At 43.7% G+C, this 19001-nt stretch overlaps 1 protein-coding gene across 3 annotated transcripts; it reads right to left on the bottom strand.

Moving 5' to 3' along the window:
- Nucleotides 1–1397: 1397 nt before the first annotated feature.
- Nucleotides 1398–12438, bottom strand: AMDHD2 (amidohydrolase domain containing 2). Of its 3 annotated transcripts, XM_075830394.1 has the most exons (12): nt 12315–12438; nt 11978–12140; nt 10662–10798; nt 9766–9905; nt 7428–7482; nt 6755–6967; nt 6579–6667; nt 5487–5631; nt 5248–5355; nt 4579–4647; nt 2765–2866; nt 1398–2139 (listed from the first exon to the last, which is right to left on the bottom strand). In XM_075830394.1, exons 2-12 carry the CDS (start codon nt 12058–12060, stop codon nt 2057–2059), a joined length of 1224 nt encoding a protein of 407 aa, XP_075686509.1. In that variant the 5' UTR covers nt 12061–12140; nt 12315–12438; the 3' UTR covers nt 1398–2056. The 3 variants fall into 3 exon arrangements, with proteins under 3 accessions (XP_075686509.1, XP_075686511.1, XP_075686508.1); XM_075830396.1 differs by lacking the exon at nt 12315–12438 and having other exon boundaries at nt 7437–7482; nt 11978–12238; XM_075830393.1 differs by lacking the exon at nt 12315–12438 and having other exon boundaries at nt 11978–12237.
- Nucleotides 12439–19001: the final 6563 nt, after the last annotated feature.

Below are 19001 nucleotides of genomic sequence, written 5' to 3' on the forward strand. Positions count from 1 at the left end.
CTGGGATGACGTTTCATCCCATGTGACAGCTGCAGCCAATCACAGGCTGCAGCGGCGGTCACATGGATTGAAACATCATCCCATTAGGTCGGCCTGGATGACGTCAGAGGGCCGGCCTCCTGGGATGAAGCTTGATCCGCTGCAGCCAATCACAGGTTGTAGCAGTCTCCTGGGATGAAGTATCAGCAAGTGCTGCAGTTTTCCACAGCGGACATTCCGGCTGAAAAACGGCACCAGTTTGGCGCAGTTTTTCGCCTAGAATTCCATGTGGCGCACACGCTGCGTACTTTTACGCAGCGGATCCGCCCTATGTGAACATCGCAAAATGAAAACCTTTGAAGCCATTTTTTTTTTTTTATGTAAACTACGTGTTTGTGTATCATAAAGGCTGTCTAAAAGTTTTATTAAAAACGTCATTTCGTTTGCCCACTATACATAGTGGCATAATGCCGCTGTTAGCTAAATCCGTCAGCGAGCTGAACTGACGGCTCGACTGACACACAATTTAACCCCAATACCAGTCAAATCTAAGTTGATCAACTTAGGTTCGGTCGGTTCCATCTGCTCGTGATTTCACGGTTGCAAAAAAATATGACGGTGAATTTACTAAAAGAGTTCAGAAGAGGCCGGAACGTCTTTCGTGAATGTAATAATATTACAAGATACGGTTACTGGATTGCTGTGGATGGGTCGTTGATCCAGGGTTTTATTCGGATTGCAATATTGAAGTCGGGAAGAAATGTTATCCCTATCCTATTTTGGTTTTTATATATTCCCGAATCCTGTTTTCCAAACTGAGCTATAAGGAATGTATCCTGTTCTATCCACTCAGCCCCCCGAGGAAGAGCAAAATAAAAAGGGTAAAAACCCTGCAAATACAAGAAAAAAAATGCATTCTTCTTTTATACATCTCAAAGCAAAAATACGGCTTCTGAAGGTAAAAGATCTAAACTTACACGGCACCTCCGTATCATGAACATTCACCCGAGAGAGGCATTTTGTAGGCTGACCTATCGGCCTCACTTAGTAGAAGGTGGACCCCACTTATGACCCCTCTCAATTAGGCCAGATTCACACGAACGTGGGGGAAACTCGGACGTGATAAACGTGACGTTTTTCACGTCCGAGGTGCCCCCGTGCGGTTTCCGGTTTCACGGATCCCCATAGACTTGTGTATGGAGGGATCCGTGAAAACGGAACAAAATAGGACATGTTCTATTTTTCAACGGATCCCTCACACGGTCCGTTGAAACACTGACAGGTAACAACTGGGGGGGGGTACCAGCTTTAAGGGAACACTCCAGACCAAGCTTATATACAGTGTTCTCCCTAGTGCAGGGCCTGAGGGGGTGGAGAATGACTCGAATGTTTATTTAAAAAAAAAAAAAAAACAGTGTCATGCTCCGCCCCCTCAGGCCCTGCTCTAGGCATAATACAGTGTATTAGTTTGGGCTGTTCCTTCAAATTGGTAATAGACTGGTAGATTTCCCACCACATTTTTCTCTACGGGATCATTCCCGAGTATAGGGCCATATATGGAAAGATATCTAAACCAAAGGGATTGGTTTCCTTGAAGGAAATCATTTGTACTGTTTCCAATATCGGAACAGATTGTTTTACTACCACAGCCTTAATGAACATTCATGGGAAACCGTTAATGATTGTTGGCCATCTTAGGTGGTTCGTAAAACATCGGTTACAGACACAAAATGGCTGCCTCCACTGTCTACAGGTAATAGTTCTGACAATACCTCTGGGTGCACGTACTGAAATGTACTAATGGCTTCAGAATTACGTGATTGTTACAGCGGAGATTCTTATTTCACTGTCCACATTTACTTCCTCAGTCCCTTTCTAGTCATTGACCAATAAGGTAGATTCGTAAACAGAAATGGACGACCGCCGTTATGCGTCGTGGCAGAATCAGGACTCTGGCGACATCTTGTGGCCATCGTAAGGTCATGCACCAAAGAATTTAAAGGCCATCTTCATTCCATAGTTAGCAGCAAGTAAATAAGGCACAGGAAATATTCTAAGAGGACTGTCCCGACTATCCTCAGATTGCCAAGGAACTCCAAACTTCTTCTCCTGCTATGTAAGTTGCTTTCACGTTCAGGTTGTCGTCCAGTTGTATAAAATCTGAAGAAAAAGAATAAATTAAAGAGACCCCAAGAAAAGATGAAGTGAAAAAGGGTTGATACAAAATATTTTGATGAAAAAGAGATGAGCGATGGTAAGAAATATTCCCATAATTTGCGGACGGGCGGACGTCCTACCAAGACAGACATCCACAGCAGTCTAATGCCTCATGCACACGACCGTTGCCGCCGATCAGGCTGCAAACTACGCCATGCACACATGAGTGTTTTTTGCGGATTCGTTGTTCCGTAGTGCACGGAAGCCATCTGTGTGATGTCCGCATTTTGCTAGGCAAAACCCGGGAAATCCAATTCACTTATTAACACATCTGCAAAATGCGGACAGCACACTGATGGCTTCCGTGCGCTACCCGTTATTTTTGCAGAGCCATAGACTTGAATGGGCGCCACGTGTCTGCAAAAACGGACAGGAAAAGGACTTGTTCTATAATTTGCGGAACAACGAATCCGCAAAAAACACTGAATGGCCCATTAGAAATGAATTGGTCTGTGTGCTAACCGCAAAAAATATGGATAGCACACGGAAGAAAAACATGTGCGGTGCATGAGGCCTCTGCTTGACTCCCTCTAGTGGTTGAAAGGTTTACATGTACATGTGATCAGACCTGCGTGTGCTCCGAAATTCAGTGTCCCCTTGCGATGTTGCAGGCCCAGAAGTTGTGCTGGATGAAGAGACGCGGCTTCTAAAGCTTCCTCCACTGTGCAACCTGCCAGGAAACACAGTAAGTGGCTCTGCTACATCATACTATACGCTACGCACTAAACAAAGTCATCAATTATAAGTCTAACAGTAAATCTTATACACGGAGCTATTAAAGGGCAGAATGATTAATGTAATTAAAAGTTGTACAACTTTCCGATCTACTTTCTGTATTAATTCCTATCGGTTTTCAAGATCTCTGCTTGTTGTCATTCAGTAGGAACATTCATTGTTTACTTCCCGCGGATACAATTCTGTCCATAGTCATGTGATGGACACACAGGTGCTGGGATCGTTACAGTAGGTGTGTCCATCACATGACCATGGACGGAATTGTATCCACGGGAAGTAAACAATGAATGTTCCTACAACAAGCAGAGATCTTGAAAACCGTGAGGAATTAATACAGAATGCATATTGGAAAATTGTATAAAACTTTTCATAATGCAAAAAAAAACAAAAAACATCAATTTGCTGAAACCGGGGAATCGATTGCTATATGTGAATGAATTTTGTTGCTTGCACATTAGATAATATATAAGAATACAATAAATTGGGAAATATTCGGAGGAGTTCCTCTAGTGTGTAAAGACCAAAGCTCCGCATAAACATTAGATATTTGTTGGTGGCTCCTGCCATCCTTGACACTCGAATGTCTATGGGGCCTGGCAGAGAATTGCCGTTGGGCTGCCACTGAGGAAAAACAAGGATCCTATAAAAGGTGGGTTCTTCCAGTTTAATCTTTTTGTTTCCCATAGAGATAAGCGGCACCAGAGCTGTCCGACAGCTGCTCATCTACTCATACCCTACATACATGTTAATCGGGGCATAAAGGCTTATGTGTATGGGCAGGCTTAATCTAATCGTTTGGCCCGGAGGGGTTATCCCAGTTATGACAAGCTGGCCATACACATTAGTTTAAGGTTGGCTGAACCTGCTAAATTTAGCGGGGGCTGCTAACACTCTAATGTCTATGGTGGCAGCCCAACGTTCCCTCACCATCTAGGAAAATAATTGTTGGCTATGTTGGATTTCAACATGCCCAATACTTTGTACTCTGTGAGATAAGCGGTGCCAGATGTGTCCGGCAGCAGCTTATCTCCCTCTAACTATGGTAATAAATAAACATTCATACTTGGCTGATCCACATATGCATTTTTATGCATAAGTTATCATCAGCCTCAGGTCTAGTGATATTCATAAGGGTCACAGGCTTCTCCAGATAACCCGTCACACATTAGTTATACCTAAAATTACTCAATGTCTTTGCATACAATTTTTTTGTGGTCAGATGTTGTTAGTTCTGAAGCAGATATCAGACAGACGGCTGCCGGCATCTAACAGATAAGTCAGAGAAGATAAGCAGGGAGAGCCACATAATAATAAGGAATGAATAGATTATAAGGCCAGGCTGCCCGCGGCATTTCAACAAGCCAGCTGTCGATAGATGATTTCATTTAACCCCGGAAGCATAATCAATACTCACAACGTAAAACACGCAGCAGGAAGTCACTACCGTGTATGAGGGTCAGTGGAGAAGGTTTCATTGAATTACATAGGAGTCCTTTAACCCCCTCCCCGTGTGCTTATTACAACGCCATACAGATCTATCGACCCTACCCTGCTTACAGTATGTACCCGGACACACATTCCACCCGTGGTAGTATAAAGCCAATTGCCTCTCCGTGGTTTATGTGAAAAATTATAAGTGTTACTTACCTGTGGCTTCATGAAAGTGCCTCACACACATATCCATAGTGGCGATGCTGCCTGCCAAAGTGCGAGTTCCTTGAAGAAAAAAAAAAAAAAACGGTTTAGGCCATGAGTTTTTTTTGCAAGCAGAGGTCAGAGGAGGAACCACGCGACTAAAAATCGCCGCGAAAGAAAAACAGCCTCCCATTGAAATCAACGAAAGGCAATTTCGGACTGTTCTTTGCCGCTGACTGCGACGCGGTCTCCGCGTCAAAATTAGCGTAAAAAAAACAAAACTGTGTGTGAACTGGGCCTTACCGTGCAACCTTGAGACGCTAATCTTTGCAACATATCCTCTAATTTTTTTTGTTTCTTTTTACAGTGTACGAAAAACGGCAACTGTCTGGAAACCATCAGCAAGCAGATTATATTTTATTATGGAATAATTTCTGTATTTATTAACACATGACCATCAGAACAGTCTAATTAAAGGGTTTATCCCATCTGGACAACCCCTTTCCATACGCCTATTAGGACATTATAGAGGGTGGTCTGTGGAGTAGAACTGCTGCAAAGACGGACTCCCACTGTCAGACTCAAGACCACGCATCCCATGCTCATCTATTCATCTGAGTGGTCTCCATGTAATATTACATTTCCCCTGATCGTCCTCATTATTCAGATGGAACAACTCACCAACCACATAAGCATTGAGACCGTCGATCAGTATTTCCTGCTGCCCCAGGGTGTGTCTGCCGGGCCCGAGCCCCATGGCGGTGATGGCATCTGTCACCAGAACCAGACCTGGAATGACACAACATATGTGGGTAAAACAAAAACACAACGATCCTAAGCATTTCACATTGAAGAGCGGCCTAATATAGTACGCGGTGCAAAAAGTGGTTATTTTTTATGTCCTTGCCAGTTATACTCACCATTTGGGTGGGCACGATGGGCAATCCTTAAAGCAGCAGGATTAGTGTGTATCCCGTCTGCAATCATCCCATAGTAGACCGTCCTCCCAGCTGGAATCCGATCACTTGTCAGTAACCCCACAATCCCAGGGTCCCGGTGGTGGAACTGTAAAAACATGGTGAAAGCTGTATTTTATTTTTTGTTATTGTATTACATGTGGGTTGACATATATAGGACACCGGCTCCACTACTCCCCTATTACAGCGGGAAGTGCACGTAAAGAGCAGCTCCTTCTCTGGTTAACTTGTTGCAACCGAGAATTACATGGTCACCTATTCAAATGAATGGCTGCTCCTCTGCAGCAAAATATGTGGCTGATGACCAGGGCTTAAAAAAAAAAAAAAAAAAAAAAAAAAGCAGGACCTGGCTGCATTTACAAAAAAATATAAATCCTAGATAAACCTAAAAATTGGAGAGCACACGTTATATAAAGGGCTAATAAAATAAACCCACGTGTGTGTATACAGATGTTTAGGGACCTCCAAAGGCTAATACGTAGCCCTTGGGGATACTTCCTACCTTCCTCCTCTGGAAACCAACCTCCGTTGACTCCTGCAATATCCAGTAGAGCGAGTATTTCTTCTATCGTTTATATGACTGCGAAAGGTTCTTTTACGCGGTGCAAAACGTGCCGTGAAAAGGAGCGCTGAACGACGAGACAGTTTGTTGATCGCCACTCATTTCAGTAATGATTGGTAATGTATGGGGACGAACAATCATTACTACGATCGCTCGTCCCCATACACTTCCATCATGTCGGCAGCACGGCGCCCTGTTCACACGGGTAGATTCGCTGCTGCCCAGCGACCATTTTATTGCCCGCATAAGAGACCAGATCAGCCGACGAACAAGGGCAACGAGCGGGAACGGGCGTTCATATAAACGCTTGTTTGCCCGATCATTGGCCCGCGTAAAAGGGCCTTAACTCTAAAATAAGACAACTTATTATAGAAGAATCTTTACCTTTCGCATACATAACTATGCAGAATTTCACTAAAATCTAAAGACATACATATTAAAATACGTAAGAGGACACCAGATGATTCACATACCGGCAGCATGGCGTTAAAGAGATGTGTAATAAATGAAGCCCCAGATTTTACAGCATCTTCAGCCTGAGATAAATTGGCCACAGAGTGACCTAGAGACAAACAGGGGACATCATACATCTCAGACACAAGTATTTATTATAGGACCCTGTAATATAATGGATATTATTCGCACTTACCTAAGGAGACACATATCCCGCGCTTCACCAGCTCTTTGATCACCTCCCCACTCTTTCCCATCTCTGGGGCAATAGTGACAATGTTGACTCCATCCAAAGTGCCATAGGTGTCCAAGAGCTCTGAGAAGCCCCCGTCACTAAAAGACCGTAGGCAGTGCTCTGGGTGGGCTCCCTTCTTCTCTGCGCTGATGTATGGACCCTCCAGATGGATCCCTGCCGGACAGTAAAGTTACAGGCACTGTTAAGCAAAAAAGTATAACAATTGACTTACAAGACCAAGAATTAAAAGAGTTGTGTGAGATCAGACAAACAGTGCCACCATCAGGCTGTTTCTAGTATTACAGCTCTGCCGCATTAAAGTGAATGCAGTACCAGACATAGTCCATGGACAAGAGTGGCGCTGTTTCTGGGATTTTTTTTTTTATATAAATGATCTCATACAACCCCGTTCTTGTTATTGTCCTTTTACAACACGGGGGGGGGGGGGGGGGGGGGGGGGGGGAACGACCCCTGAAAAACATTACCCTACCACCTAATCCCCATATTGTCAGCTTTTGCTGTCCTCTAGGGAACCCATAACCAGTTTTTAGAAGAATACCAGACTTCCAGTTGGAAAACACTGACCTAGGCAAAGAGAGAGTTACTGTGTGTAATATGTATGTAGAATCATTACCCAACACACCGGCTCTCCCTGCTCCACCATCTCCTACAGAAATCTGCGGAAGCACCTATGGGAGAAAAAAAAATATACAATCATTTGCATCAACATTATAATCAGGATTATGTAGAACATTGCGTTAGACCAAAAAAAACGTATCAGGAGATCGGGGTGGTCCCACGACACATAACAAGGGATTTGCCGATTGAAATTGTCGGCTTTTCTAATTGAAATGAATGGAGAGGCGGCCGTGTGTCTCTTTCTAATGGAGTCTATGGGCACTAGAGGGTGGAGCAAGCAAAAAGAAGGGTCACGGGACCACCATTTTCCTAATAGGTGAGGGTCCCAGAAGTAGGACCCCCACTAATTAGGCATTTATAACATCCTTTAGAGGTTCTACACTATTGGCCTCTTTACATTTTGCAGCCAAAGCAAAGCACACGTCTTGTGTCCAACACAGGGACATCCGATTCTTCAAAGGGAATATAGTGCGTTTTTTCAAGGGCTGTGTGATGGGGATATTTCTTCTTCCTGTGATGTCATTTCCACCCTTTGTGAGAAATTCTGCAGCTAATTACACAGTACATTGTAGTTTGCTGCGGAATTGTCGTTCCTCATTGATTTCTATGGGGGGAAAAAAAAAAAACGCAGAAAGTCAGTTCAATTTCCGCAGAAATAAAATGACGCACCGCAGGTGAATTTCCGGTTGTAATTGTTCTGCGGCGTGTGAATGACATTTGTTAAATCTCACCCGCTTTGCTGCGAATGTATTACGCTGCGTATTTTCCGTCTGCAATGTCGGCTGGAATCACAACCTTCTGATTTCACAATATCATTCATATTATTCCCAATAAACATGTCCATGTGTAGGTATGTATATACATGATCGTTATTGATGTAGTTCCAATATATTCTGCAGCACGCTGTATCACTACAGAAGGTCAAGTCCAACGCCCACATTACATTTTTGGCAGATACCCCAGGATCAATGTTCATGATATTAGAACGCGCGCACTATAAAAATCATACAACCACAGGATAATTCCTGCACAGAGGCCAAAGGTCGTCATTCTGTATACCATCGTTCATTATAGGATTATATACACCGAGGGCTCGGAATGGAAGTCTATCAATACATTTGGATAATCGCCAAGTGGTTGCATTGCCACATCTATGGTCATCCCTCTGCCTTTCAGCACTGGGGTCCTGGGTATAAGTCCAACCAAAAATATCTGCCTGTCTTTCACATGTTCTGGTCCTGCGAGAGATTGGGGACCTTATGGAAAGAAATGTCAGAGTTACTGGGCCGAGTGTTTGAGGTGCAGATTCCATTGGATCCCGTGGTAATGCTGCTGGGGTATGTTGGTGATCTGGAGGGGGATAGGTTGTCCGGTTTGGCAATTGCAAAAATATTATACCAAGTTAGGGAGGGAATAGCAAAACACTGGCAGGGTGCGGAACCACCCTTGAAGCAAGAAATTATAGGGGCACTTAACTCTCAGGTTCTGATGGAATATAGGATATATTCCAAGAGGGGGTCCAGGAACAAGTTTGAAAAACAATGGGCTAGGTGGATTGATCACTCTGGGTGGGCTTCCTCGGAACTCCTGGCGCTCCGCGTGCTTGTTTCAGTCTAAATGGTCCTGAGGTTCCAGGGAATACTACGGGCACGGGGGGCACTGGAGCAGGGGTGGCGGGGTCCCACATTCAGGAATGGTGCTACTGACGGGAGTGGACCTGGGAAGGAGAAGGAGATAGGCTGTGGAAGCCTGTAACGTGATGGCCGGCTGGGGGTTGCTGGGGGTTGCAGGGGGGAGTTGGGGAAAGGGGAATGTTTTGTTGGAAATACATGCTTGGGTCCTTGAAGTTATGTTTTCACAACTTATCAGATTGTACAATCACCTGTACTGATGTGGAGTTTGTTGAATAAACTTTAACTGATTAAAAAAAAAAAATATCTGCCTGGAGTCTGTATGTTCCCCCTGTGTTTGCGTGGGTTTACTCCGGTTTCCTCCCACGTTCCAAAAACACACATACTTTAACTGGATATCTATGAAATTGGCCCTAGTGTGCAGGTTTCGGATAAGGACTATAGTTAGTGAAGCCCATCGGAGACAGGGACTGACGTCAATCTCTGTTCAGCGCTGTAGGATATGTTGGCGCTATAAAAGCAGAGGGAAATAAATAAATCCCAAAAATTTTTTGCAAAAAAAATACACACACCCGGGCATGGTAAATAAATGGGACATCCTACATGGGTCATGGAATTTCTTTATATTGTAAACCCTTTGTGAAAGGCCTCACTGTCCACATGACGCCATTTGTATCTTTCGACATTACGCAAATTTCAGACCTTGTAGTAGACAGATGACGGTGAAGTTACAATGGTCGGACAGAAGGAGGTCACACCATGTGGGAGGATATTACGAGCCACTAGAGATATTCCTTGTCTTGCTTCATCCGTTTCCTGGGAAAAATCCACACCAAACCCCCCTAAAGGAAGGAAAAAGGTTTCCAGAAATCACAACCTTCTGACTCCATTAGATAAAGAAACGGACTTCTTAATAGTTGATCGCAAAAACAATATTGTTGTAATGTTTTACTCCTAGACTGTACAGCATTAATAACTTAGATGGATGTGGGGTTTTCTGTCTGGATGTAAATAAGAATAGTCTCATTCACTGACAGCAAGCAGACATCTTGAACATGGGGAGAAATACATAAATAATATAACGTTTCATTAAATTAAAGGGGTCTGCACTTTAAAAAAAACGAACGTTTGAGATCACAGAGACATATCAGAAATTTTGATTGGTAGGGAAGGAAATCGGGTGTCGAGACCCCCACCGTTGCCGAAACAAAGGTGCTGAGCGCACTGCACCTTCGGCTGTGATCGGCGCTCCTCGTTAGGCTAAATACGGTTCATAGACGTTCATAGTCTTCAGCCTGACAGCGAGCGCAGATCACAGCCGAAGGTGCAGGCGCGGAGAGGACTGCCACAGCGCCTAGGTTTCAGCAATGGTGGAGGTCTCAGCCCCGGGACCCCCATTGATCAAAAAGTTTTTGGAATGTACAGATACTCTTTAATCTTTATGTACATAAAATGTGACAACCCGTAGCAATGGTGGGCTGTCCCTCTCATATGATAATCTCACTAGGTGCTGCTTCTAAGGGCTGGATGTGCAAGTCTCTATGTAGCCCCCCATGTAAATAAACTAATAAGACCCTTATGTAGAAGTCATCGCTTACCATTGATCTGGACATCAATGAACCCTGGCGCGATGATTCTCCCCTGGCAATCTACCTGAACATCAGCTGCACCTTTTTCATCGAAGAAAAGTTTTTCGGGGTTAAGAATCTTCCCTTGTCGCACCCACAGATCCTCCCTATAAGAGATATTACATGTTATACAGCCCTGACATAAACGTGATGGTATGGGTTTCCTTCAGGTACTCAGATTTCCTTACACACTCAAAAAATATACTGATTTAGGGGGAGGTCACACTGAGTTTATTGGCGCGGTTTTTGATGCGAAACCGCACCAAAAAATGTCCGAAATTGCCTCCCAATTGCCCCCCCTTGCAGAAAAAAAACCCAAAAACGTAATGTCCTTTCATCAGGCGTTTCCATCTCTGACATCAATGGGAGGCAGAGAAAGCGTTTTTCGCGGTAGTTTTTGCCCGCGGTGCTCAATGGCCGCTGCCGAAAAACACGGCAAGCGTTCTACCGGCAGGTCAAAATCTGCAGATTTTTCTGCCTGCAGAAAACTGTGTGTGAACTAGGCCTAAAGGCATTGACTTTTATCACCTATGAACAAGATAGGTGGTGAATGCCTGATCTCTGGGGACCTCACCAATCACTAGACCCCCGTTCCTGCTCACCGCATGATCAGTGTGGGGAGAACTTTGAACGGTGCGGTGGTCGAAAATGCGTGGTACAGGTCTATTCAATGTCTATGGGAATGACGGAAACAACGGAGCGCTGTCTCGATCAGCTCCATAGACATTGAACAGAGCGGAAGCACGCATACTCGACCGCCGCGCCATTCAAAGTTCTCCTCAGCTGAAAAATAAATAAAAAAATGTAGATACCTATTCATTTTCTAAGAAATTCTCCATTTGTTTAATCTTCCGTTTCTGGTTTTGTGTGATTAAAGATTACCTTGCAGTTCTGTACCAGATTATTAAATATTCTAGATCAAATGCCGAATTAAAGAAATTTTACTGTGAGCAGATACATTTTCTCAGTGAAAAGGAGTAGTTCCCCCCACTTTAAAAAAAATAAAAATAATATTTTTCCTAAATCCAGCCATAGACATTAGTCCAATTTTCAACAAATAAGAAGCATCCATGGTGACAGGTCCAATCCATTTAGTAAAACTACAGGAAGTGAAAAGAGGAGGAGTTGCTGCAATAACCAATCAAATTGCAGCTTTCATTTCTCGAGGCCCATTGGAAAACGAAAGCACTGATCTGATTGGTTGCGATGGGCAACCGCTTCACGTCTTCCTTGCACTAGTTTTGATAACCCTTCCCCCACTTTGCTACAGTACACGGCTCACTTACCATTGTAGTTTATGGTCTCTGAGGATCCGGCAGTTCCTGAATTGGACGATGGGGGCACCCGACACGGAGTTATTGGAAGGCATCGTTAATCATAAATCGCCTGTCAACCTTCCTGCCTTGTAATCCTCTCCTTCACTCATCCTCCCCATCCAGCCTTTCACTCCTAGAAAAATCCAATTTAGGCACATGAGCCCGAGTCACATGACAGGACATCCTTACAGCTGTCACATGACATGGCGAACTCGCGCGGCCATCTTGGGAAGGTCAGGCAGCTGATCACCGATTTCAAATTTGAAACATATTTTGGCTTTTAATTTACACGTTTTTATATATATACCTCTCCGTGGAACTACTGTCCCGTACTGAAAACATGATTACAGTACGGGACAGTTGTCCTGCAGAGAGGCAGGGACTCCTAGCATCGTACATAACTATGATGCTAGGAGCCCGGCTCCCTGCAGTGTGCTCGGTCCGGGACTTGCAGCCGAAATACGTCCGTCCATTACGGACGTTAATGTGCTCGTGTGAACCCAGCCTTAAAATTGCCAAACCACGCCCACATTCGGACGTTTGGTCCATTCCCGCCCCTTTGTAGGGTTGGGGCTGTGGGAGTTGTGTTTTCTTTATCACTGGATTATACACCTGTATTATTTATATAAGTATAATTATGTAGTGATAATTGATAATAATATGACAGGAAAAAAAATCAAAGGGGTTGCACAGGATTAGAAAAACATGGCTGCTTTCTTCCAAACACAGCGCCGTACCTGTCCTCAGGTTGTGTGTGGTATTACAGTCTTGCCTCATTTACGACAATAGAGGTAAGCTGCAATACCACACACAACCTGTGGATAGGCGTGGCGCTGTTTTAGCCATGTTTTTTTTAATCCTGTGTAATTCATTCTGCCATAACAGATTAAGCCTTGCTTTCATGCAAATTTTTTCTCTGCGTCCAATGAGACATGTGACAGAATAGAAAAAAAACGCAAACACTTTACCAAAACACTGCGACATTTTGACCCCAGCAAGCTTGAGAAAGACCCATATTGGGGTCGAAATGTCGCAATGTTTTGGTGGATAAATCTAGCTATTTAGGATCAACAACTAGTGCTGCGTTTTTTTTCTATTTTGTCTGATGTAGTGGAGCTGAAAAGGCTACAGCTCCACACTGCGTGCACCGTATGTATATACCCCCGGTGAACTTTCTTCCAATATGTTGGCAGTTTAGGGGCTGTTCACACAGGTCGGATACGCTGCGTAATAGTACACAGCGTAGCTAAACCTAGAACCCAACAGGGAACTCCGGCTGAGAGACCGTACCAGATTGTGGTCCAGATTGTCGTCCGGAATCGCCGCTGCAGAAAGGAGAGCAGAAAAAACAATACTTACCTTCACTAGCATTGCCATAGCGACGCCGCAGCCCACGTGACCGCTATAACCTGCGATTTGCTGCAGCAGTCACATCTCTGAACGCTTTCTTTCTGCAGAGCGTGGATGACATTTGTTCAAATCGCATCCGCTTTGCTGCTACTTTACGGCCGGGTTCCCACGTAGCATAAATCTCCGCAACAACAATCTGTGTGGAAATCCTGCAGCAAGTACAGTAGCAGCAAAGCGGATTAGATTTGAACAAATCTCCTGCACACGGAGAAAAAAATTTGCGGCGAAAATGTTCGCAAATTGACTTGCGGTGCATTTTTTAAATACGCAACATTTCAATTCATGCTGCGTATTTATTCCTGGTTTTCCCCATTGAATTCAATGGGGAGGTAAAACCTGCGACAAATAGCAACTGTTGTGACTTTTGCGGCAGAAACGCTGCGATTCCACAGCAAAAATTGCAAATCCGAAAAAAAACGAAAAAACTTTTTGGGGTTTAAGATTAATTTAAAAAATCCTATACTTACTCCCCAGACGTTGTCATAGAGACGCATTCCTCCGTTCCACGTCCAGGCCGGCCTTCTGGGATGCCGTTTTATCCCACTTGACTGTTGCAGCGTCATGCTAGGATGCCGGGCTGCACTCAGAACTGAGAGACGTGTCGCTATGACAATGCCCGGGGGTTAGTATTAGAGGTTTTTTTTTTCAGCCCTGTCTTTACAGCACCTGCACCCTGCGGGTTCTAGGTTGGATGTGCTGCATACCCAGCCTGATTCGCCAATTTGCCGCGATGAAATTTCTTGCAAAAAAAATTTGCAGCTAATCTGCCCCGTGTGCACATACATTTTTTGAGACACGTGACCGTGATGTAGTAATCGAATAATTGCTACTACTTGTCGTACGCCTCCTCCACAATTGTGTCGCATAGTGGAGTAAAGAATCGTGTCGCAGAAAGGTGGAATGCATTGGCTGAATTACAGCAGCTGCTGCTTTCCTGCTCCTTGATCTCGGCACCAACGCCAGGCTCTGTTCACATTGCGCTTCGGGCTACGTTTGGCACATCCGCCGGGGAAATCTTACGACATACGCCTCTACAGTGGCATACGTCATCCATAGGCCTCCATGTTAAAAAATAAATAAAAAATTAAATTAGATATATCTGCCCGGCGAATGCCCAAAGGACACTATTTTGGCATCTGTCGGGTCTGTGGACCTCATTTTGCACCCACCACAATCAAGTAGAAAGCCAGGCAGGAAAGAATGGGGCTTGTAATTCATTGTTAAACCTTTTGGGGGCAGACATTGAGCATCTGGTCACATTGTGATAAATATATGCACTGTGGTACTGCTCGAAAATGGAAAGTCTATATTTATACCTAATTATCATCCAGACCTATTGTGATGGGATTTAATTGGGCGAGCCCCTTTCGTTTGCTTGTAAATTAGTCTCTGGCTGTGAATACAGGATGCTGCAATAATGAATAGTGTCTTAAAAGCAACGTGCCGAGTGATGGACTGGGGAGCAGATAACAGGCGTACATTATAAACATAGATGACAGCTAACACCCAGGACATATACATATATATATATATATATATACACATACACTATACGTAAGACTGCTGTTTCAGATATGCAGACGTATGAATACATGCACTATGGGTACAATACTGGTCAGATCGCTGCTAGTCTAGGGGCCCACAGTGATAATACACGCACGCTAATCGCATATGCCCAGAAAAACGCATTGTGTTATTACATGTATTGGATTGCAGATCATCGTTACTATTTGTTAGCTTTTTTGTTTTTGCAGTAAAACCAATTGAATACCATCCCCCCACTTACCGCTATTGCAGGTAGCATAATCGCATGCGAATTTACATTTGCCAAAGATCTGAGTCTGAAGATAAAGGGCATGGTGCTCGAAGAATCATCATGGTTTCTTTGCTCAAGCAATCAGTCGAGATCACAGGGGCTCCACTGATAAAATCTTCTGATATGTCTTTGTGACCAGGGGTAATGGAAAACCTTCCCTTTAATTTTTAGGTTGAGTGCTTTAAATGGGTTGTTGCATGAAAAATGTTGATCACCTCTATCCACAGTATAGGTAATAATTGTTTGATCGCTGCGGGTCCGACCGCTGGCAACCCCAGCGATCAAAAGCGTCTTGTGGGATCCTTTAAAAGGCAGCGGTGGTCACGCATTAGCACTACGGCTCCATTTATTCGCTATAGGACCAACGGAAATAGCCAAGAACTGTACTCGGCTATTTCGGTCAGTCTCATAGGCAATGAATGAAGAAGTGCGTACACGTGACCACCACTACGTACAAACAGGGCACTCATTCTCACGATCGCTAGGAGTCCCAGCGATCAGACATCCATCACCTATTCCTGTGGATAAGTGATACCCCTTTACTTTCCTTTATACCTACCGCCAGGATTCACCTACCTGGTTGTTGCCCATACATAGGGCCCCCACCATTCTCTTGCAGGCCTCTGATGCATCATGGGCTGGTTGTTATAGGCCACCCAGAAACCTGAACAGAAAATGAATCTAAACCTTTTTCTCGGTTACACAATCTCCCCGATTACCGTCTAAGTTTATTTACGAAGACCATTAAAGTACATGATATCCTTGCCTCTGTAAACATCCTTCATTTAGAAAAGAATTCTTTATGGGCCAAGTTCCTTGGACGACAAGTCATGGATGGTATGTAATATCATGATTAATGCGCTCAGTCTGAAGGAAGAATAGAACTGGAAACTCAAGTCTCATGGCCAACTTCAACGTATAGGCCGGTCTCCTGCACAAAAAAAAAAAAAAGAGGACTGCACATGTATACCCTTAAAAGCACCCCATGGGCTAGTTGTTGTTTTTTTTTTTTTTGCAGTTATTGATGCTGTGTCGGAAACCATTTGGGGGGGGGGGGGGGGACGAAACTTGAAAGGGGGGAGAAAAAAAAAAAGCAACAAGACCTATCTTTAGGCGTTGTCCACTTCAAAAACCCCATTAAAATCAATGAGCGTCAGGGGGAGGAAAAAAACCTCTGCACTAGGCCTAAAGTGCCACTGTACATAATGCCGATTTGCGTGCAGCAAAACGCATCACAATACAGTACCAGCATATACAATGAGATTCCAAGTAATCTCACAGCCAACCAGCAGAAACCGCAGCACATAAATTTATCTTGTGATGCTGCCTGCGAATTCTTTCCCTGTAGTTCTACACAGCAAAACCCACAGCTTGAAACCGCCACGATTTACACAGAACTTAAAAGCCGCACCTTCAGGAGCATTTTTTTTTTTTCAGCCTGCATATTTTGCTGCGGAAATGTGAATGTAGCCTTACAATACGCTTATTTTTGGTATAGAAATGTATGTCAGACATGGTCCAAATCTGACATGTAGTCTTCCATATATCGCTCACAATCACACCACTCGTAGAAGGTACACATCTGGTGGAAATCATTCTCTAGACGTGAAAGTATATGTTCTAATTTCCCATTTGCAAAAAAAAAGTGTTCGTTACAGTGCAGTGATCTGGGCCTCCTGTATGTGACATCTTGTGTGCAAACCGTGCTAAAGATGAAGATTTGCCTCCGCTTCAATTATGATTTTTTTTTTTCCCACCATGCAGAAAATAGTTGCCTCCACAGAAAATATTGTTCAATGATGCAGGTGAAAGTTCCAGAGCAGGTATAATAGGTTCTAGATCATTTTATAAAAAGGGAGTCATTGTAAACCTCACTTTTCTGAACAGACCCAGCAGCGAAGCATATTTTTTTTACTCTGCATGCCCTGACACCACACTTATGGCAATACAAGATTAGATAAATTTGGCACAAACCGAACTTCAAAGGCAGTGTTCACATCCACGTTCCATTCTCTGGTGTCAAAGGAACAGACGAGAATACCAGAATCCATTGCATGACAGAACGTTGCAGCACCCAACAGACACTTTGACTTTAATGGTTTGTCGTTTTTCCACACATAATATTGAAGCATGGTGTGCCATTTTGTACAGCAAAAACTGAATCCGTGCTAAAAGCCCCTAAGTGATACATGAACAGGGCCTAAAACTGGCATGGTGCCACTCCTCACTCACAGAACATGGCCAAGAGTCCCAAGCAAGGGTCAACATGAACATTTAGAAACCAATGTTATTATGCCTTTCATTAAACCCACTATCAGGCCAGGCATTTCAGCTAATACAGGAACTAAGATTAAGCTGTCGGACGGTGTCCTACGTCATTATGGATAGTTGTGGGCCTATATAGGCACTAATAGTTATAAATCCTATATACTGTGTTGGCCACATTCCTGCCTTTCTGAACAGAATCTCTGGTTTAAGTTGAATATAATTTAAGTCCCATTCCTCAACCGGAAAATAAAAAAAATGACCCTCGTATAGTGTGAACACGTAATAAAGACAAAATCTGTATTTGCACAACAGCTCAGTTATATTGTAATCACTTTAGTTTCTGGATTTAATTCCTGCTCCAAAAATCTGTTAAAAATTCCTTTGTCAGATCTTTCAAAGTTCATATAAATGGCGTTTGGTCACAGAACGACCACTGTCTCATTGGCTGAAGTTTCGCGCCACCATTATCGCATGCAGCGCTAACCATAAAGAAGGCTTCAGCCCAATGCACTGCCTCAGTTTCCATGTATATGCCCCAGAAGCATTGTTTATAGAGGAAAATATCTCTGTACATGTAAACATCTGATTAATCTTGCCAAGTATTTGTCAGATTTGTTTGGAATCCGGCCAAAAAATCTGCATGACTAAAATTTTCATATAGAGGTACAGTAAGGGTCCATATGCTTGTACAGCCACTGCATTATAGTTCGAGTCAGGTTTAGGTCTCTTTCACATAGCAGTATTTAGCTCAGTAGTTGTAAGCCAACACCTATTTTCACGCATCCCTCTAGACTAATCTATGGGGGATGCGTGACATCGAGTCACACAGAGCACGGATGCACCGTGGCCGTGAACCGAGATGCACAGCGCTCATGTGAATCCGGCCTTAGTCTGTGTTCACATCAGCGTTGTCCTTCCGTTGGGTTAACCCCTCAACAGAAAGGCAAACTGAAACCTTAGCTTCCGTTTCCCTCACCATTGATCTGAACGGTGATGGAAATGTTGCTAAATGTTTGTTGTGGACAGAATCAATAGCGAAGTCGACTGCACTATTGTGCCGTCAAGAACGAAACCCTGTCATACCGGTGACAAGCTGAATCCTTTAGCCTTTCCATTGAGAGGTTAATCTGACAGACACCTCTGACTGAGCCCCTTACCAGAAGGGCAACGCTGATGTCAAAACATGAAAATGGAAACCTAGAGCCACCATTAGGTTTTTATTTTCTTAAAGGTTCTTACCCCCAATGCCCTTAAAAAAAAGTAACTGGTGAGAGGCCACCGAGCAATGGACAGCATGCTGGGAAGAAGTTTTTCCCCTTAGAATTGACCTGTCATTTTGATCCCTGGCATATAATGAAAAGACAACTGCTGTCAGCCTATTGTGTGATGCAGTAAAATAAAATAAAAAATGCAAGTTTAGAATTCTTGAGCGATCTAGGTTTAGAAACAAATGTTATTTATTATCTGTCATGCAGTTAACCCTTAAAGGAGCATTGAAGA

Source organism: Rhinoderma darwinii, chromosome 6 (genome assembly GCF_050947455.1).
Source record: "Rhinoderma darwinii isolate aRhiDar2 chromosome 6, aRhiDar2.hap1, whole genome shotgun sequence".
NCBI lineage: Eukaryota > Metazoa > Chordata > Amphibia > Anura > Rhinodermatidae > Rhinoderma > Rhinoderma darwinii.

Coding starts and splice junctions, on each gene's coding strand:
- AMDHD2 (XM_075830394.1), bottom strand. CDS start 12,060: ATGCCTTCCAATAACTCCGTGTCGGGTGCCCCCATCGTCCAATTCAGG. Junction 7,483..9,765: donor CGTCATCTGTCTACTACAAG/GTCTGAAATTTG, acceptor TTTCTCCCATAG/GTGCTTCCGCAGATTTCTGT. Junction 6,668..6,754: donor CGGGATATGTGTCTCCTTAG/GTAAGTGCGAAT, acceptor GTTTGTCTCTAG/GTCACTCTGTGGCCAATTTA.